Source organism: Tursiops truncatus, chromosome 12 (assembly GCF_011762595.2).
Source record: "Tursiops truncatus isolate mTurTru1 chromosome 12, mTurTru1.mat.Y, whole genome shotgun sequence".
Lineage (NCBI taxonomy): Eukaryota > Metazoa > Chordata > Mammalia > Artiodactyla > Delphinidae > Tursiops > Tursiops truncatus.
This window is the reverse complement of record NC_047045.1, coordinates 18,258,204-18,278,640: the sequence shown is the minus strand read 5'-3', so window position 1 is coordinate 18,278,640 and position 20,437 is coordinate 18,258,204. Positions and strand designations below refer to the sequence as shown.

At 40.6% G+C, this 20,437-nt stretch overlaps 1 protein-coding gene across 3 annotated transcripts in view; it reads left to right on the top strand.

The window, feature by feature from the left end:
* ME1 (malic enzyme 1) overlaps positions 1-20,437 on the top strand; it is a 198,006-nt gene that overhangs the window by 20,054 nt on the left and 157,515 nt on the right. For all 3 annotated transcript variants that reach the window (XM_073789391.1, XM_019929370.3, XM_073789392.1), the window contains exon 2: positions 14,740-14,873. In XM_073789391.1, coding sequence (XP_073645492.1) covers positions 14,740-14,873 — 134 coding nt within the window. The remainder of the gene's footprint in view (positions 1-14,739; positions 14,874-20,437) is intronic.

Sequence of the window (20,437 nt, the reverse complement as noted above, 5' to 3'; positions counted from 1 at the left end):
GCATGTTTCTCCTTGGGTTTATCCTGTGTGGGCCTCTCTGCACTTCCTGGCCTTGGGTGGCTATTTCCTTTCCCATGTTAGGAAAGTTTTCCACTGTAATCTCTTCAAATATTTTCTCTGGTCCTTTCTCTTTCTCTTCTCCTTCTGGGACCCCTATAATGTGAATTTTGTTGCATTTAAGTTGTCCCAGAGGTCTCTTAGGCTGTTTTCATTTCTTTTCTTTCTTTTTTCTTTATTCTGTTCCACAGCAGTGAATTCCACCATTCTGTCTTTCAGGTCACTTCTCTGTTCTTCTGCCTCAGTTATTCTGCTATTGATTCCTTCTAGTGTGTTTTTCATTTCAGTTATTGTATTATTCATCACTGTTTGTTCTTTAATTCTTCTAGGTCTTTGTTAAGTATTTCTTGCATCTTCTTGATCTTTGCCTCCATTCTTTTTCCAAGGTCCTGGATCATCTTCACTGTCATTCTGAATTCTTTTTCTGGAAGGTTGCTTATCTCCATTTCATTTAGTTGTTTTTCTGGGGTTTTATCTTGTTCCTTCATCTGGTACATAGCCCTCTGCCTTTTCATCTTGTCTGTCTTTCTGTGAATGTGGTTTTTGTTCCACAGGTTGCAGGATTGTAGTTCTTCTTGCTTCTGCTGTCTGCCCTCTGGTGGGTGAAGGTATGTAAGAAGCTTGTGCAGTTTTCCTGATGGACGGGACTGGTGGTGGGTAGAGCTGGGTGTTGCTCTGGTGGGCAGAGCTCAGTAAAACTTTAATCTTCTTTAATCTGCTGATGGGTGTGGCTGGGTTCCCTCCCTACTGGTTGTTTGGCATGGGGAGACCGAACAGTGGAGCCTACTTGCGCTCTTTGGTGGGGCTAATGGCTGACTCTGGGAAGGCTCAGGCCAAGCAGTACTTCCCAGAACTTCTGCTGCCAGTGTCTTTGTCGTCATGGTGAGACACAGCCACCCCCTGCCTCTGCAGGAGACCCTCCAACACTAGCAGGCAGGTCTGGTTCAGTCTCCTATGGGGGTCACTGCTCCTTCCCCTGGGTCCCAGTGCACACACTACTTTGTGTGTGCCCTCCAAGAGTGGAGTCTCTTTTTCCCCCAGTCCTTTCGAAGTCCTGCAATCAACTCCCGCTAGCCTTCAAAGTCTAATTCTCTAGAAATTCTTCCTCCCGTTGCCAGACCCCCAGGTTGGGAAGCCTGACATAGGGCTCAGAACCTTCACTCCAGTGGTGGACTTTTGTGGTATAAGTGTTCTCCAGTCTGTGTGTCACCCATCCAGCAGTTATGGGATTTGATTTTATTGTGATTGTGTCCCTCCTACCATCTCATTGTGTCTTCTCCCTTGTCTTTGGATGTGGGGTATCTTTTTTGGTGAGTTCTAGCGTCTTCCTGTCGATGATTGTTCAGCAGTTAGTTGTGATTCCAGTGCTCCCACAAGAGGGAGTGAGAGCACGTCCTTCTCCTCTGCCATCTTGAACCAATTCTAGGTTGACGGTTGTTTTCCTTCAATGCTTTAACAATGCCATTTCTCTTCCTCTTGGCCTCCCTTATTTCTGATGAGAAATCTGCAGTCATTTGAAATGTCATGTGTATGTGATGTCATTTTTCTTTGGCTCATTTAAAGATGTTTTCTTTATTTTTTAGTTTTCAGCAACTTGAATATAATTTTTCTGGGTTTGGATTTCTCTATCTTCTTGGGGTTTGCCGAGCTTCTTGAGTTTTTCAGTTTATGTCTTGTGCTAAAATTGGTATGTTTTTAGCCATTATTTCTCCAAATGTTTTTTCTTTTTCCTCTGCTTTTGGATTCTGTTGAAATAAGTAGTAGGCCTTTTGGTATTGTCCCACAGGTCCCTGAGCCTCACTTTTTTTTCAGTCTTTTTTTTCTTTTTTCTTTTCAGATGGTTAATTTCTAATTATCTATCTTTAAGTTAATTGAGTCTCTGCTCTTATACCTCGTTTCTGTTCTTGAGCCCATCCAGTGAATATTTTATGTCAGTTATTGTATTTTTCACTTCTAAAATTTCCATTTGGTTTTTTATAGCTTTTCTTTCTTGGCCAAGACTTTTTATCTTTCCATTTGTTTCAAAATGTTTGGCCCTTATGGTTTGTGGCATAGTTGCAGTAACATTTTAAGTCTTCATGTGATAATTCCATTGTATGTGTCATCTCAGGACTGGCGTTTGTTCATTTTTTTCCCTTTGAGAATTAACACTTTCCTGTTCCTTCATATGCTGAGTAATTTTTGCATGTATTCTGGATATTTTGCATATTAGGAGACTCTAGGTTTTGGTTAAATCCTCAAGGGAATGCTGTTCTTTTTAGTTTTTTGCAGCCACTCAACCTGGTTAGGTCAGTTTGAAAGTTGGACTCACCTTCTATGGGTTGTGGTTCCAGTATCAATTATGTTTTCAAAGCCTCCTTTGTAGTTTTGCTTGGATCTGTTCATCATGTGTACTGCTTAGTGGCCAGTGTAGGATCTGTGCAGCGGTTTACTCTATAGTTTAGTTCTGAGGTCCTTTGTTATGCTGTTTAAGATCAGATCTATACATGCATAGCTTAGAGGTGACCTCAGGAGTTTATGTACAACTTTATGAGATTACTTTCTTGAGTTTCCTTTTCTCTGTGATCTTTCTGATACTTTTTGTCTTCTTGAGGTCCCCCCTTTCCAGCCCAGTAGCCAGAAAACTGGGCCTTTAGTTTCCCCGCTCTGCTATGTGTTTCCTCCAGGTGCGTTTGTATCTGGGGCCAAGTTTTACTGGAAGACAGAGAAAAATGCAACAGACATTTGACCCATGATCTTGGGACCATTGCTCCTTTGTTTAAAAAGAATGATTTTCCTCCCTCAGTATTTTAGACATCTGCAGTGGCTCCTGCCACCCACTATGGGATTGCCTGGGGGTTGGGACTGGAGAGAATGGAAAATAATAGTGAATCTCCCTCCTCTGTGACCTTTGAAAGAGTACCCTTTTCTGATTCTTGGACCAGAAGGAGAAATCTTCTGTTGGCACTCTTTTTGCCTGCACTCAGTTGCATTCGCAGCCTTTGTGCTGCTTTTTGAGTCAAGGTCAGTTGATTACAGAGGGATATGAAAAAAAAAAAAAGCCAGGTCATACTGGAGGGAAAACTCCAAGAAATGTCACTGATGCTTTGGTGGTACCTTGGATTCTGGTCTTCTTCCCCAGTTCTTCTCCTACCATTTACCCTTCAGAGTTTTCACATGGCTGCTCAGTGCATTGTACGCAAGGTCTATAGTTGGATTTAGTGGGAGAGACAAGGAAAAGTATGCTTATACCATCTTGCACAGGACCAGAACCCTTAGATTGTTATTTTAAAGGTGGGAATGTGTGAAACTAAGTCTAACTTGATTTTAAGTTTCAGGGGAAAAAAAAATGGGGGAATCAGCTCTCAAATGTTTATTCACATTTTTTTTGCCCAGTTTACTGGGGACATATTTTCTACAGCCAAATAAATATTAGTAATAAAGGTTATTCTGTGGAAAATGGTTCATTTCTATGTAGAGTTCTGTGGAAATATTTTTGTATTCTAAGGATTTAGAAAGATGATTTTTTTTTTACATCTATATAGTACTTCACTTCTGTTTCTCTTCATGTTATGATGAAAAAAATACTACAGAAATTACAAGGTTCAAAGTTCCTTGGTTGCAGGGTGGGTTGCAGGGTGGTATGCTGGTTTGTATTATAGCTTCATCTTTCAACATAGCTGCTCATAGGCCCTGGAATATAGTTAAGTATTCTGCAAAAAAAAAGTTTACTGAAGGGATAAAGGAGGGATCATTCTTGAAGTCATTCTTATAGCTCTGTTCTACCTTTCAGATGTGGCCATAACCTCTCCACAGGTCACATGCCACTTGAGGGATGTTTATGCTGTTGGGTGTGTGTTGGAGAATCTCTTCCCTTTAGTGAATATAAGGATGACCAGTGTATCATTTAGAATTAGACTTTGCGGGCTTCCCTGGTGGCGCAGTGGTTGAGAGTCTGCCTGCCGATGCAGGGGACATGGGTTCGTGCCCTGGTCCGGGAGGATCCCACATGCCGCGGAGCGGCTGGGCCCGTGAGCCATGGCCACTGAGCCTGCGTGTCCGGAGCCTGTGCTCCGCAGCGGGAGAGGCCACAACGGTGAGAGGCCTGCGTACCGCAAAAAAAAAAAAAAAGAAACAACAACAAAAAAACAAAAAAAAGAAATAGAATTAGACTTTGCTACATATAACAAACAAAAAACAACAAAACAGCAGTGACTCACTTAAGACCTAGCTTATTTCTCTTTCACCCGTGAAGGAACTTGGAGGTAGACAGTCTGGGGCTGTTTGGTGGGTCCACAGAGTCATCAGGGACGTTGCTGCTCTGCCGTCTTCAAGAGCACTTCTTGGTCCTAACCAGCTATAGGTTTATAGACATCATCTACTCTTTCCAAGCTGGCCGCTGGAAGAAATGAGAGGAACACAAGAAGGCCTCCTTTCCAGTGGAGTCAGCTTTCTTTAAGGAGCCTTTCCCACAATGCACGCAACAGTTCTGCTTCCATATCATTGCTCAGGACTTCGTCACATGACCGCATCTCACTCCAGGGGAGTCTGGAATGATAGTCTTTCACCTGATACATGACTGCCCTACGTAATATTAGGATTTTCTTGCTGGGGAGGAAAGGGAGAACAGATGTTACAGTAGGCAGCTGGCCGTCTCTGCCCAAGCCAGAGCTGCCGGAAACATAAGGATAGTGATTTAACCAATGTAAATAAGAAATACGATCATCTTATTCTTGGAAAATGAGATAAATGGTTCTTAATATGTTTTAATATCCTTACAGGTTCACTGTATAAAAATAAATATACAAAAATATGACAGGCTCGTTTCCCTCCCATTTCTGTGCCCCGGCTCGCTGTTTTCCCTTGCTGGGAACTGCTGCTTCTGGTGACCGGGGTTTCCATTATAGACCAGAAATATTCTACAAAGTGTGTTTTTAAATATTGTTTGAAGTTAATTTTCATAAGTTGTCATTGATGTAGGGTATGAATCCCTTAGTGTGGTGGAGAGGAGGTGGTGGTATACAGAGAACGGGCGCAGTTGGGGGGAAGTGTGTGAATCAGACGGAGACGCGGAAAACAGGGAGTCGTGGTCCCCGGCTGAGTCCTTTGTTAGTTGCCTGGTACTCTGAAACTGGTTCTGAAGCATGGCTTTATCTTTCTTCACTGAGCCACCTTGAGTATCGGGATTCCTCAGTGTAGGAGTCCCACATCCTGTGTGGTGAGTGCTGCCGGCTCCCTGGTAGCATTTTCATGAGACGGCATAACTCACCAGGAAAACAACAACGACAACTAGATTTAAGGTTTAAAACTTTAACTCGTCAACAGGGCTTGCCTCTTTCATCATTCTTCCCACAGCTGGTGTTTCCTTCACTCTGCTCTCTCCAAGAAGCCACGCTTTTCTGCATCGGGGTTTGTGCCTCTCTTTCCGGCATTACCACCTCCAGCGTTTCAGCTGGTCAACCCCTCCTCTTCTACTTGTCCTTAGATCTCAGTTGAACCTCACTGCTCAGTGAGCTCTTCCTTTTTAACCCTCCAGATGAACTTAGATCTTAAGTTTTGCCTTTTCTTTCCCCAGTACTTATCACATTGTTATTTTAGAGTTATTTGTGTAGCTATTCCTATAATGTCCTGTTAAGCTCTCTGGACTGCAAACTTCATGAAGCTTTGCACCACATTTAGCATGTCGGTGTTCCACTGGTTTAGTGCCTGTAAGCATTGTGAGCATTCGCTCAACAAATACTTGTTGAAAAATATTTGGTGAGATGATGATTAATTCTGTATCCACTTGACTGGGCCACTGGGTGCCCAGATGTTTGCTCAGATATTATTTGGGGTATGTCTAGGAGGGTGTCTCTGGATGAGATTAACATTTGAATCGGTAGACTGAGTGAAGCACACTTCCCTCCCTCGTGTGGGTGGGCCTCATTCAATCAGTTGAAGGCCTGGATAGAACAAAAGGGCTGACCCTCCTGTGAGTAAGAGGGAACCCGTCTTGCTGGACCGCCTACAGGCTGGGACACCAGTTTTTTCCTACCTTTGGACCTGACCTGAATCTTTGGCTCTTCCTGGGTCTTGAACTTACTGGCCTTCACACTAGAACCATACTATTGGCACTCCCGGTTTCTCCAGCCGTTGAACTTGGACTAGACCTACACCATTGGCTCTTGCTAGTCTCCAGCCTGCCGACTTCAGATCTGGAGACTTGTCCAAGGCTTCCATAATTTCAATGCCTGATCGTAAATTTCTCCATATGTATGATGTATATTCATACACCCTACTGGCTCTGTTTCTCTGGAGAACCCCGATCAATACAGTGAGCTTCACAATCTTCCATAAAATAACTCTGAGAGGAGATAAAATGTTTCTGAAAATCTCAACTGTGGATCTGAAGTAAGAAAGCCATCTTGTGGTATTTCTGGGAATATCATGTGAAGTATACATCCCTTAGGACACCGAAGCATAATTTTCTGCAATAGTTCTTAACATATTTTTTGCCAAAGTCCCCTTTGGAAATTTGGTGAAGTCTGTGACTCCTTAAATCCCTGGTTTAAATAAATAGTGTTTGAAATAAAGAGTGTTACAAAAGAAACCGATTATATTGAAATATAGATATCAGAATATTGAAAAAATAAATGTGGGATATTATAAGATATATTCCTCTTTATCAAAGACTTAAATAGCAAGATAATATATTTAAATACGGGCAATTTAAAATAAAATTTTGTAAAGAGGTCAGTATGAAGGTCATCAATATGACTAGACTGTATGCCTGTTTATGTTATAAAACAACCATATTTTGGGTCTAAAACTACTGTAATTTCAAAGTGATGATAAACATAAATGATATTTCAAGATATATGTCACAGATGTAATGTGATATGAAAATATTTGTTATTTCTATTTATGACATAATCACAGGAACTACTTACTATTTCTCTTCTCCCTTCTTTTATAATGGAAGGAAACACTAAATTTCATACAGTTAGTGAGAAAAGATGTCCACATTTAAAGATTCCTGAATTATACCCACTGATTCCTTGAGGGTCTGTGATTATTAGGTCCTTGGACCTTAGGTTCAGAACCTTTGGTAGGGTTCTAAATTGGGTCTTCACAGAAAGTACTGACAGGGTCTCTAAAAACTGATTCTTAAATTCAGGAGTTTTCTGACAATACCAAGAATGTGAAGAATAAAAGTCAGTATTTACTTAGCTCTTGTATGTTCATGGTTTTGTTTTAAAAGTTATTATTAGTAACTCACGCATTTTTATCAATATAATACTTTATAATTCACATAGGATGCAAAAATATCTGGTCTCATTTTATCCTCTCAGCAACCAAACGGGACACACATAACATGCACATCTACTGTGTGTTCCATATGTTTGATTACTCCTATTTAGTAGATGCGAAAGTTGAGGAGAGCCTGCATTTAACCCCAAGCACTTTTAAGTACCTGCTCAAAATCATAGTGTTAAATAATATCTCCTTGTGAACCAAACTTGGATCTAAATCCAGATAGTATGCTCTATAGACTTATATTGCCATGAATTCATATTTGTTAGTGAATTATGTGTGTAAATTTAAAGTGCGTGGATTAATGGAACCTATAATATATTCAAAATGTACTAGACAGCTGCCTACAACAAAGAATTATCTAGCCCAAAATGTCACTAGTGCTGAGGTTGAGAAACCCTTGTTTAGATGAAGGTACTTAAAAAAAATACTCACAAACTCTAGCACTTAGGCTGACAGGTAGAAATGTCTTTTTGTCATACCAAGTTGATCTTGACTACCTGGTTCAAAGTCATTTTAAAAAGCTGTTACAAGTGGATTAATTTAATTAAATAATCTAATGTATGTGTGGAAAGCGCAGTTGTTATTTGAGAGCTTTCAAATCATGAGCGCTCTATTAGTGCACATATGAAAAAATTTCAGTTTGAATTTGAATTAGGTGTGTTGGTTATTCAAAATAGAGCTACAGAGAACTGAACTATGTGAAACTGAAAAGTTGTTTCAGATCCATATATTTATTTGTTTATTTAAAGTTGATCGAGGCACTTGCTCCATCCTGATGTTGGATTAGGTGCCGTCATACAGATATGAATAGCATAGTGCCTGTCCGTCAGAAGCACCTAGATCTCTGGGCGAAATAGTAGTTAAACAGAAATAATGAAATATGGGAAGTTCCATGATAGAAGTACGTGGTGCTGTAGGAGAACACTGGAGGACACCTCCCTAATCCAGAGAGAAGGAGGAAGGCCACCGTTCAGGAATCGGCAAGGGTCATTAACAAATTCACGTGTGATTTAATTGGTAACTCAGTGTATTGGGTTGCTGTCTACTTTGAGGCTGTAGATTCTTCTACTACCTCAAAGAGGGAGGAAATCAAATGAAGGCACAATAGACAGTTATCTTGTGGTCCTGATCTTTTGGGTTCACTGTCTTGAGTATTTGCTTTACGTATTATCATAGGCATATTTAGAGGGTTTTGTCTGAGTCACATGTATAATATATTTGTTAGAATAGCGTGAATGTCCATGTGATTACTAGAGACTCTTCTGGCGATGGGTATTACCCATTTGCTTTGGATTATTCATATACATTTCAATCCGTGATCTTAGACTTGGTTTTATCGTTTGTGTACATTGGTAGTTTCAATAGTTTATTAAGAATTACCAGTCTGCTTCCTTAACAGGGACTTTTCTCTACTGTGAAATTTGCCTTAAAACTTCTTTGAGAACAGTAGAACTCCATTCTGTTGAAAGGATTTTGAAACCTTATTAATGATTTTAAGACTTATGTTTGGAAAATGTAGTGTTGACATTGATGGTTAACAATTTCTCAGCCTTATAAGGAATCTATAAAGTTCTGACTTTTAAGTAAGAAATACTTGACCTAATTAAACATCTCATCTGATATTTTAAAAATCCTTTTGCTCCCTTAGGTAGAGGTGTTCTTTCTTTTTTAAAATTGAGCAAACATCACTTAAACTACAATGTAGTTATACTTGCTATATCCTGTAATACCTAGATGAAATAAGTTTGGGGTGTTGTACAATTATGATATTTTCTTATAAGTTTTAGGGTATCTAGGGCCAAGTGTATTTTAGATATATTTTTATAATCATTACTTATATCAGTTTAAATTACTTTATATCAGATATCTGTAAGAATTAATTGCTATGTAATAAAGCCAAATATTTTTTCTTAAAGATGTTAATATATTGATTTTAAATAATTGATTTTTCTGTCTCTTAAAGGAGACTATTACCAGAGAACTTGACTGCACAGCTGAATGCATTCAAAATAATCATATTATTTTTCTGATGTAAACTTTACCTTGGAAATGTATATTCCATCTGGCTGATGGTTTTTTTTTGAAGAAATGAGATTGTATACCACTAGGAAAATTTTAAAAGTTATTATCTATGTTGTCAATTAGAATTTTAAAAAAATCAATTTCAAAGAACAATTTTTGGCAATCTGGAAGACTTGGGGGAAGGAACCATTCAGTAGAATGTGTCCAGGGCAAATGTCCAGTATCTCTTCTCATTCTGTAGATATGAAATATGCACATAAACTATGTTAATACATTTGAAATTATTATATTTAAAACTAAATCTCAGTTTGATCTCTTTATTTCAGAGCAATAAATAATAAAAATGTAAAGGTCTCTCCTTTCGTACTCTTTACATATAAATAATTTCTCCCCAAAATTACTGTCAACAAAATTCTAAAATATTTTTTCATAAGAACTTTTAGGACAGATACGCCATATTATCTGTAATGTCACATTTATCAAATCTGTATGTAGTTCAGTCAAAATCATAAATTATGAAAAAATTTGGTAAAGAAATTGAAGACAAATTAGCTTTTAAAAAAGGTATTTTAAAATTTGGAATGTGAAATACATCCATAATTTGCTAAGCAAACTTTTAAGTCATTTTAATTATATTCTTTTCAGATGAGGAGCAAATTAGCTGCTGAATTGATGTTTTTATAGAACCTAATAAAATTTAGCACAGTGAAATTCACTCTTTCTGGTGTATACGTCTCTCTCTTTTTTTTTTTTTTTTGCGGTACTCAGGCCTCTCACTGTTGTGGCCTCTCCCGTTGCGGAGCACAGGCTCCAGACGCGCAGGCTCAGTGGCCATGGCTCACGGGCCCAGCCGCTCTGCAGCATGCAGGATCTTCCCGGACCGGGGCACGAACCCATGTCCCCTGCATCGGCAGGCGGACTCTCAACCACTGCGCCACCATGACAAGTGTACAATGTTGTGTAACCAGCGCCACAATCAAGAAAAGTTCCACCACCTCGAAAATATTTCCTCGTTCTGCCCCTTTGCAGTCAACTCTTCTCTCCACTCCCTGACCCGAGAACTGATCTTTTCAATCCTTATAATTTTGCTGCTTCCAGAATGTCAAATGAATGAAACCATGCAGTATGTAACCTTTTGAGTCTGGCTTCTTTCATTAGCATAATGCATTTGCAGTTCATCTATGTTTCTTGTTTCGGTAGTTTTTCTTTTTTACTATTGAGTAATATTCTTGTGTACCAATGTAGCTTAGTTGTTTCAGGTTTTTTGCGATTATGACTTGCCACTGTCTTTTCTACTTCTTTAAACCTTCTTTCTTCACTTTTCTGCTTTGTCTTCTCCGAAACATATAATAGCAACTGTATAGTTATAGCAAATCAGTAATTGATGAATGATTTATTAATGATTAATGTGTTAATCCAACACATTTTTTGTTGATCACCTACAAAGTGATGGGTATTATTCTGGGCACTAGGGATTCACTGGTTGAATAAAACATACAAACATCTCTGCCCTAATATGATTATGGCTTCAAACATTAAAATTAATGAATTCTGTTATCATAATGCATTACCATACATGTAGAGATTATCTTAAAGATTTTTATGATTTAGGTAATGTTTTCCTTTTTGCCATTCAGCTTGATTATTTTTAGTCATTATACAGGGAAAAAAGAAAAACTACTGAGGTTCGTTGGAACATTAAAGATTGTTAGTGTGGAATATAGATCCTATTTGTTCTGTTTTTATGGCAATAGTTTCTAATAAATTACTCAGGACAAAGTTTCTTTCTCAGTCATGTTTGCTCTGTGCAAACATGGTTTCTAATATAAGTCTCCTGTTATGCCAGGAATTTTGTTTTCATTTTTGCTTGAGAGTCTCAGTTTTCTCAAGAAGATATACATAGATTAATTAGTAGAGTCTAGAAGAATAGTTGTCCTGTTTGTTGCCCTCAGCAGTGAAACAACATACCATTCTGCCGTCTAGGGATCTGGTCCAAAAGGTTTTTTAAGGAGGAAGGAAAGTAAAAGAAAGAAAAAGAGAAAAACAGGTTGAACCTAGAGTGTATGAGAACACTTTTAGGTAATTAGAATTATAGGTGATCTGGAAACCTAATATAAGTATAGCTAAGCTTTTCAACTACATAAAAGACTTAGTAGAAGTCATTTGAAAGTTAGAACCTGCATGTGTACTTTGGATACAATGTCCTTTGTTGGATAGGCCCTGCAGGAGAACCCTAAGGTAAAAATTCTTTGAAACAGGTATATGTTACCTTAACTTTTTAATAAGGAGAATGTATTAAGTTAGGCTGTCACTGTCAAGTTTTAGATGTAACTGACCTGTTTATAAATTTCTGCAAAATATATTAATATGTCTTTGTTAGTATGAAAAAATGCAGTAGAGAGCTGGGATTATTACATTGTTCAAAATTCAACTTATTGTTTCTCTGAATACTTTTTGGGAAGCTGCTGGTTGGTAGGAATCACATTGATGTGTCATTCTGAAAACTGCCGTATATATTTAAAATTTTTCAGGGGTTTTAAGATTTAAGTTTACATATTCATTGATTTTTAAAAAATTCACAAAGAGTAGTAATAGGATATGAATCCAGTCATAGGACTTTAACTCTTTAACTTGGCCCAGTTCTTCAGATTTCTAAGCCCTAGTGGTTAGTTTGTTTTTGTTTAAGAGTTGAACTTGTACTTTAGTGTGTGTTGGAAAATTTGGCTAACAACCTATGGGAGTTTGTAGTTACTAAACATCAAAGAATATAGCAAGAGATATCCAGGTGGCGTTATCATTTACATGGCATAAGGTATGGTAAACCTGTTAGACTGAGGAATTGTTTCAGACCAAACATTGGAAAATTCATGTAAAAAGACTGGCTAATGACACCAATAAATGAGTTAATGCCTTTATAAAGTGAAAGAACGAGCATATGTTAGTACTTCCGATAATGAGCCTTATTCTCAGAATATCGATATTTTGATTATTATTTTTACAGGCAGATTTTCAAGGGCATAACATTTAAAAGTTTGCTGCTTCTTCACATATATTCATATGTTTTTGAGATTTTAACTTCAGCCTAGCTTTTTTCCCATTTTTAATTTCCAAGTTTTCATTTCAAGCTAGAGAGAAGTCTATTGTCTTCTTTTCCAAATACATTACTGTATATAATTCTGCTTCATTTCTAGGAAGCAGACATTTTACATTATATCTTTATATTTTAAAGTATTTTACTTTATGTCCTTATAAAAAGTTTTATTTTATATCTTTATAACAAGTTGTGCTTTTAGCAGGCGAAGTACGCCTTCCATTTTATAGATTCCTTTTTCACAAAAACATCCCTTTCTGGTTACTTTAAATTTTAAATGTAATTTTACCAGGCTTGATAGGCTAGTTTCCTGAGCAGCAGTTTTAATGTTTTTAAAATTTTAATGTCAGTCTCTAAAATATCTAAAACTTTCTATTTTGTTTATCTTGCACGTTACTGAGGTCTAACGTCAGTTACTGTTCTGAGCACTAGGGATAAAGCAGTGAAAAAAAAAACAGACAAAATCCCCTGACCTCGTGGAGTTTGCATTCTGGTGGGGACACAAACCACAAATGAAACAGAAAATGGCATGGAAGGGTTCTAGCAACACCGCAGTGCCTCCTGGTGCGGACGGGGACGCCAGGCAAGAGGATAGAGAGGCTGCACTGGTCCGCTGTGCTCCAGGCATCTGGGAGGGGGTGATGGCACTAGGCACGGCTGGACACCCTGGATTATCCTCTCGGAGGGGGACCATCCTGCTGCTGTCCACGTGTATTAGAACTCCAGAGGACCCCCGGCTGGGCATGTAATGGGGCTTTTGTAGTGAAGGAATGGCTGCTGGTGGAGCAAAACATCTTGGAAACGGGCACCAGCCGTGCCCATAGCACGTGGAGCAAACCCGCCCATCATCACGTTGGGGCCAGACCCAAAGCAGTTAGTCTAATCTTGGGCTTCAGTATCTCCAGGGAGATACTAATCTTCCAGATTAATGACTACTGGGTTTATCTGCTGTTACTTCCCCTATATCCTGGCCAGTCTCCTAGGTCCATTCTGGGTTTTTGTATGCACTCATCAGTTCTATTTTGTTTGCTTGTTTCTGAGCCTCATAGTTTGTAATGCTGTTGTTTTGTACAGTCAGTGTTCGTGTAAACAGATGATGTAGGTATAATAATAAGGGTCGAATGGGCTTACTGGGTGAATCTGGAAAGGCTTTAGAGAGGAGGGAGCGTTTGAGGTATGGCTTGAAAGGAGAGAAGCAGGGAAGGAAGACATTCTTGACTGTGGTATAGTGCAAGAAGAAAGGGGTGCGGCATGTCCAGGCAATGGTGAGAAGTTTTGTGTAACTAGGAGTGTATAATTAGTGGGAGATAGCTTGGGAGAGGAATGTTGGAAAAGGTACCGCAGAATCATAGATAAGGTGTCTCCTGACCTATTTTATACATAGAAACACAGGAGGGGACTTCCCTGGTGGTCCAGGGGTTAAGAATTGGTCTTGCAATGCAGGGGACACTGGTTTGATCCTTGGTTGGGGAACTAAGATCACACATGTTGCAGGGCAACTAAGCCTGTGCGCCGCAATTACTGAGCCCATGTGCTCTGCAGCCCGCACGCCACATCTAGAGAGGAGCCCGTGCACTGCAACAAAGAGCCCGCATGCCACAACGAAAGATCCCATGTGCCGCAACTAAGATCTGATGCAACCAATGAATACATAAATAAATAAAAAAGAAACACAGCAGGTCGTGGGTGACCTACTCATGTTCATCATTTAAAAACCTTTTGTGGGCTTCCCTGGTGGCGCAGTGGTTGAGAGTCCGCCTGCCGATGCAGGGGACACGGGTTCGTGCCCCGGTCTGGGAAGATCCCACACGCCGCGGAGCGGCTGGGCCCGTGAGCCATGGCCGCTGAGCCTGCGCGTCCGGAGCCTGTGCTCTGCAACGGGAGAGGCCACAACAGTGAGAGGCCCGCGTACCGCAAAAAAAAAAAATAATAAAATAAATTAAAAAAACCTTTTGTAATAACTACTGTTCATTTTTAAATTTAATGGTACTAATACTGATAATTATATCTTCTTTCATTTGCGTGGCTTCAGATAATTTCCTCCTATCCATTGCCTGATTTTATCCTAACGTTATCTAAGTGACACAGATCTGAAAATATTATCCTAATATTTAAAGGTGAGGAAAGTGAGGTGTGGAGAGATTACATGGTTTACTCAGTCACATGGCCACGCTTGGAGGGATGCCAGATCTTCTCATTTTCAATTCCATATACTTGTTGGATTTATTTGGTGTGTAGATACGCGTTTTGTCCTTTTCCCCTGTTGAATTATCGTGTTTTCTTTTTCTCCATAGGACTTGGCTTTTACCCTGGAAGAGAGACAGCAGTTGAACATTCATGGATTGTTGCCACCTTGCTTCATCAGCCAGGATATCCAGGTCCTTAGAGTAATTAAGAATTTCGAGCATCTGAACTCTGATTTTGACAGGTAACAAGTTCCTGAAGGTGATTTTTATATGTCTCATAGGCAACTGTCTACTTTATTTTTTATCAGATGAGAAAGTTTAAATATTTAGTGCTTTGGAAAGAGTAGCCAACTTCTAGGAGGATTTGCCTGTAAATACAATGATGTTTTGTAAAAAATTTACCCTCTGTAGGAACATCTGAACAAATTAAAATTTTCTAAACTATATCCTCAGAAAGACGATTTTTCTCTTGTGATAAAGTTGTTGCTATGAAGGTGAATTACCAGGAAATGCCATTCCAAACTAGATGAAAGTGGCTTTGAGTCAGACACTAAGTACGTTGTAGGTGAGAGTGCACTTTTTCATCTTCCAAGCGTGGTTCCGACACTTTTGTGAATTTAGGTCACTTACTTTGTTTAGAACCCAGTTTCCATGTTTGTACAAAGATAAAGGTAACAAAGATAAAGTACCCTTGGGAATTCACTAGCCCTAAGTTGAAATTCTGGCTGTATCTCACTAGAGCAAACCACTACACCCACTGCCATGACCATTGCATGTGCCTTGCCCTCTACTTTTTTTTTTTTTTGAGGGTTTTTTTTTTTTTTTTTTTTGCGGTATGTGGGCCTCTCACTGTTGTGGCCTCTCCCATTGCAGAGCACAGGCTCCGGACGCACAGGCTCAGCGGCCATGGCTCAACGGGCCCAGCCGCTCCGCGGCATGTGGGATCTTCCCAGATCGGGGCACGAACCCGCGTCCCCTGCATCGGCAGGCGGACTCTCAACCACTGCGCCACCAGGGAAGCCCTGCCCTCTACTTTTGATGCTGCCTTTTCTTATTAAGGTGTTAGACCCATCTACACCTCAGTTTTTCCATTTGTGGGTTGAAGAGAATAATAGTTATTTGAAAATATTGTTGCGAAGGTTAGAAGAGAGAGCTAACCCAGTACCTAGTAAGTCTTCGTATTAGTCAGGGTTCTCCAGAGAAATGGAACAGCTAGGATGTGTGTGCGTGTGTGTGTGTGTGTGTGTGTGTGCGTGCGTGCACATACACATAATGAGAGGAAGGGAGAGAGAGGGAGGGGTTTATTGATTGATTTTGATTTCAGAGAATTGGCTCAAGTGATTATGGAGGCTTGGTCAGTCCTAAATCTCCAGTTGGAGCCCCAGGGAAGAGCTGCAGTTCAAGTCCAAAGGCAGTCTGCTGGCGCAATTCTTCTTTTGCTCTGGCATTGCAGGGAAGGCCAGTCTTTGTTCTATTAAGGTTTTCAATTGATTGGATGAGGCTCACACACATTATAGAGGGTAATCTGCTTTATTCAAAGTACACCAATTCAAATGTGAACCTCATACAAAAACCGCCTTCACAGAAACATCCAGAATAGTAGACCAAGTATCTGGGTGCTGTGTCCTAGCCAAGTTGACACATAAAACTAACCGCTCCTTTTCAACTTGGCACCCATGCACGTTTCCTTAAACCAAACTGAATCTCTGCATAAAGACAATAAAATGTCCTACCTCTGCCTAACATGATAGAACTATCCCAGGTACAACCGAAAACACACTCTTTCCCCAGAAGAGGATGTAAAGCCCTTGGTGCTATTTACTTTTCTCCTTGATATCTCTTGACTTTAATACTATGATGTAAAGTTAACTATACAGATGACCCTTGGGGACTTCCCTGGTGGCACAGTGGTTAAGAATCCAGCTGCCACTGCAGGGGACACAGGTTCAAATCCTGGTCTGAGAAGATCCCACATGCCTCAGAGCAGCTAAGCCCGTGCACCACAACTACTGAGCCTGAGCTCTAGAACCTGCGAGCCACAAGTACTGAGCCCTTGTGCCACAACTACTGAAGCCCAAGCGCCTAGAATCCGTGCTCCGCAACAAGAGAAGCCACCGCAATGAGAAGCCCGCGCACAGCAATGAAGAGTAGCCCTCGCTCGCCGCAGCTGGAGAGAGCCTGCATGCAGCGATGAAAAAAAGACCTAATGCAGCCAAAATAAATATAAATAAGTAAATATATTTTTAAAAAAAGTACAGTTGACCCTTGAACAACATGGGTTTGAACTGTGCAGGTCCACTTATATTTGGATTTTTTCGATAAATGCATCCTATGGTATACTACATAATCTGTAATTCATTGAATCAAATGAGGAACTACAGATATGGAGGGCCAACTGTAAGGTTATATGTGGATTTTTGACTGTGTGGGGGTCAGCACCCCAATCTCCACATTGTTCGGGGTCAACTGTATTTAAATACTATGATATAAACTCAGTACAGCTTAGGTTACATGATAAAGGGATAAGAGGGAAAAATTATATTTGTCTACATATATTTGTATATATATTACAAATATATTTATATACACATAAACACAAACATTCATAACAAAATAAGGAAGAATACACATGGTAATTACAGTCCTCATTTCTGTAACTGGTCATGTGATCAGAGCTGGTATTTATGACTACCTTCTGCCCCTACCCGTTTCACGCTTCCTTTGCCTTCAGCCAGCACCTCGGCCAGTCTTGACTCCTGACCTGGTACAGTGAGCCAGATCTTTGATTCTGGAGGGTCTGGGCCGTTAGTAGTCCTGTCTGAATTGGGTTGTTGTAGTTTCCCATTGACTTTAATCATGGAGACCCCCTAATGGATCTCTTGTATTCCAGACACCCTCTTCCTTACCTCCATTATGGAGTGGGAGTCCGATTTCCCCTTGAAGTCAGGGTTGGTCACCCCAGCCAGCACGGTAACTCCCTTCTTTGCCTGTTAGTTCGGAGGCACGCGGTGCCCAAAGTGGCCAGTGGCAGTCTTAACTTCCAGTTCAGTGGAATCATTGTCTCCTGGTGGAAACATTCCTCCCTTTAGAATGAACACTTCTAGGCCAGTGGAGCATCATGTCACAGGGACAGGAAGCAGGAATTTCGCTGGCGGGTTACTGGGGGATAATGGTGAGTGGTGCCACTTCCATTTCCACCCCTGTGATTCTGGGACCTGTGAATGCTGGCTATGGGAGAAGTAGAACCATATATTGGATGCGGATTCAGAGCGTGTATAACTTCCTGGAGTATCTTGCCCCAGCTTTACAAGGTGTTGTCACCTAGCTGGTGCTGTAACTGAGTCTTCAGAAGGCCATTCCACCATTCTGTCAAGCCAGCTGCTTCAGGATGGTGGGGACATGGTAAGACCAGTGGATTCCAATGAGCAAGGGCCCATTGCCTCACTTCATTTGCTGTGGAGTGAGTTCCTTGATCAGAAGTCATGCTGGGTGCAATTCAGTGGATGAGGCATTTTGTAAGTCCATGGGTAGCTTTGGCAGAAGCATTGTGTGCAGGGAAGGTAAGTCTTCATACAGAATAAGTGTCTCTTCCAGTGAGAACCAGTGCCGTTCCTTCCGTGATGGAAGCTGTCCAGTGTAATCAACCTGCCACCAGGTAGCTTGCTGATCACGCCATGGGATGGCGGCATATCAGGGGCTCATTGTCAGTCCTTGCTGCTGGCGGATGGGACTCTCAGCAGTGTCTGTGGCCAGGTCCGCCTTGGTGCGTGGAAGTCCCTGTTGCTGAGCCCATGGGTACCCTCCATCCCTGCCATAGCCACTTCTTTTATGAGCCTATAAGTGATGACGGGGCAGCTGAGGACAGAGGCTGACTCAGTTTATTCAACATGTATATTTGCTTCTTAAATTCCTTCACCATCCCTTTCACGTATTTCTTAAGTCCTTCCTTCAGCCGCTTCCATTTTTACTTTATATTCTTTTCCTGGGCCATTTTATCAGCTGCCTCCTCAGAGCTAGTGATTTTCATGTTTTTATCACAGACTGTCCCTCAAAGATTTTTGTTTAATTAATTAATTAATTTATTTTTGGGTGTGTTGGGTCTTTGTTGCTGCGTGCGGGCTTTCTCTAGTTGTGGTGAGCAGGGGCTACTCTTCGTTGCGGTGCTTGGGCTTCTCATTGCGGTGGCTTCTCTTGTTGCGGAGCACGGGCTCTAGGTGCGTGGGCTTCAGTCGTTGTGGCTTGCGGGCTCTAGATCACAGGCTCTGTAGTTGTGGCGCGTGGGTTTAGTTGCCCCGTGGCATGTGGGATCTTCCTGGACCAGGGATTGAACCCATGTCCCCTGCATTGGCAGGCGGGTTCTTAACCACTGTGCCACCAGGGAAGTCCCTGTTCCTCAAATATTTATTGAGCATCAACTCAGTGTTAGGTGCTCTTCGAGATATTGGAATTGTAGACAATGATCTCTGCCCTCACAGAACTTACCTAAATTATTTTTTAAAAAATATTAAAAACAAAGAAGTAAATAATAAAATAATAAGTAAATTATTTAATATGCTAGAAAGTGACAAGTGCTAATAAAAAAAAGAAAAGGTAGAGCAGGGTACGAGGGATGAGAATGCTGGGGAGCGAGTGGGTAGGGTCAATTTGTATTGTCAGGATGGACTTCATAGAGAGGGTAGGTTATGAGCAAGTAATGAGAGGCAGTGAGGAGGTTAGCCATGAGGAAGTCTGAGGAGCAGTGCTCTTTAGCTGGTAGATTCAGGGACCAGCAGGGAGACCTGCGTCTGGAGCAGGATGGGTGAGGGGAAGAATGGTAGGTCGGGAGAGCAGATTAATGAGGTCACGGAGGACAGATTATATAAAGACAGATTGTGGAGGCCACTGACGGACTTTTGCTGTTACTCCGAGTGAAAGGGGGAGCTGTTCAGGGTTTTGAGCAGAAGGTCAGCGTGGTCAGAGCTATATTTCCAGAAGACTTGCTGCAGCGTTGAGAATAGAATGTAAGCCGGGAGAGTATTTAGGAGACTCTTACAGGCAAGAGATGATGGTGATTTAGATCCAGGGTGGTAGCAAGGAAGGTGTTCAGGTTGGGATATATCTTGAAGCAAAGCCAACATAATCTCTTAATGTAATATACTATATTAGAGATGAGTGTTAGAGACCTTCCAGAGAAGAGGAGAAAATAGCAAAGAAACAGAAAAGGCATGATCAGTGAAATAGGAAAACCAGAGAATCTGCTGACCTGGAATTCAGGTAAAGAGAGTGTATGGAGCTCTAGGGAACGCCACTTGTGTCAGATGTCCTGACAAGTAAACTAAGATAAGGTCTGAGGATTGATCATTGATTTGGCATTGTTGAGTTCCGCATGGCGAGATCAGTGTTTAGCATGTCTAAAAGTCATCATCTTCTTCCCAATTGTTAATTTTTGGGGTTGAAATAACTCATCTATTTGCCAGGCATTAGAATCCTTGTGTCTCTGATTCCAAATTCTGTGCATTTGCAACTATTCCAGGGAATGAGAACCCCCCCCCCCAAAAAAAAAGCTGGTAAGGCTATTAAGGACAATTTTGGAAGATTCTTTTAAGTTGCACCAGGCAGTTTGAGTTTTATTCTATAAACCATTGAAGGTTGCCAGTAATATGATAAGGTTGATATTTAGACATCCTTTAGAAAGAAAACTGCCTCTAGAAAGAAAAAGACCATTTGATATAAGTAAAAAGTCCCTTGAACTTGCTTACCTTAGTAATTTTTAGGATCAGTGCTACATTCCTTACTCATTTTCTGCTTGTCATTTCCCTTGGCCATT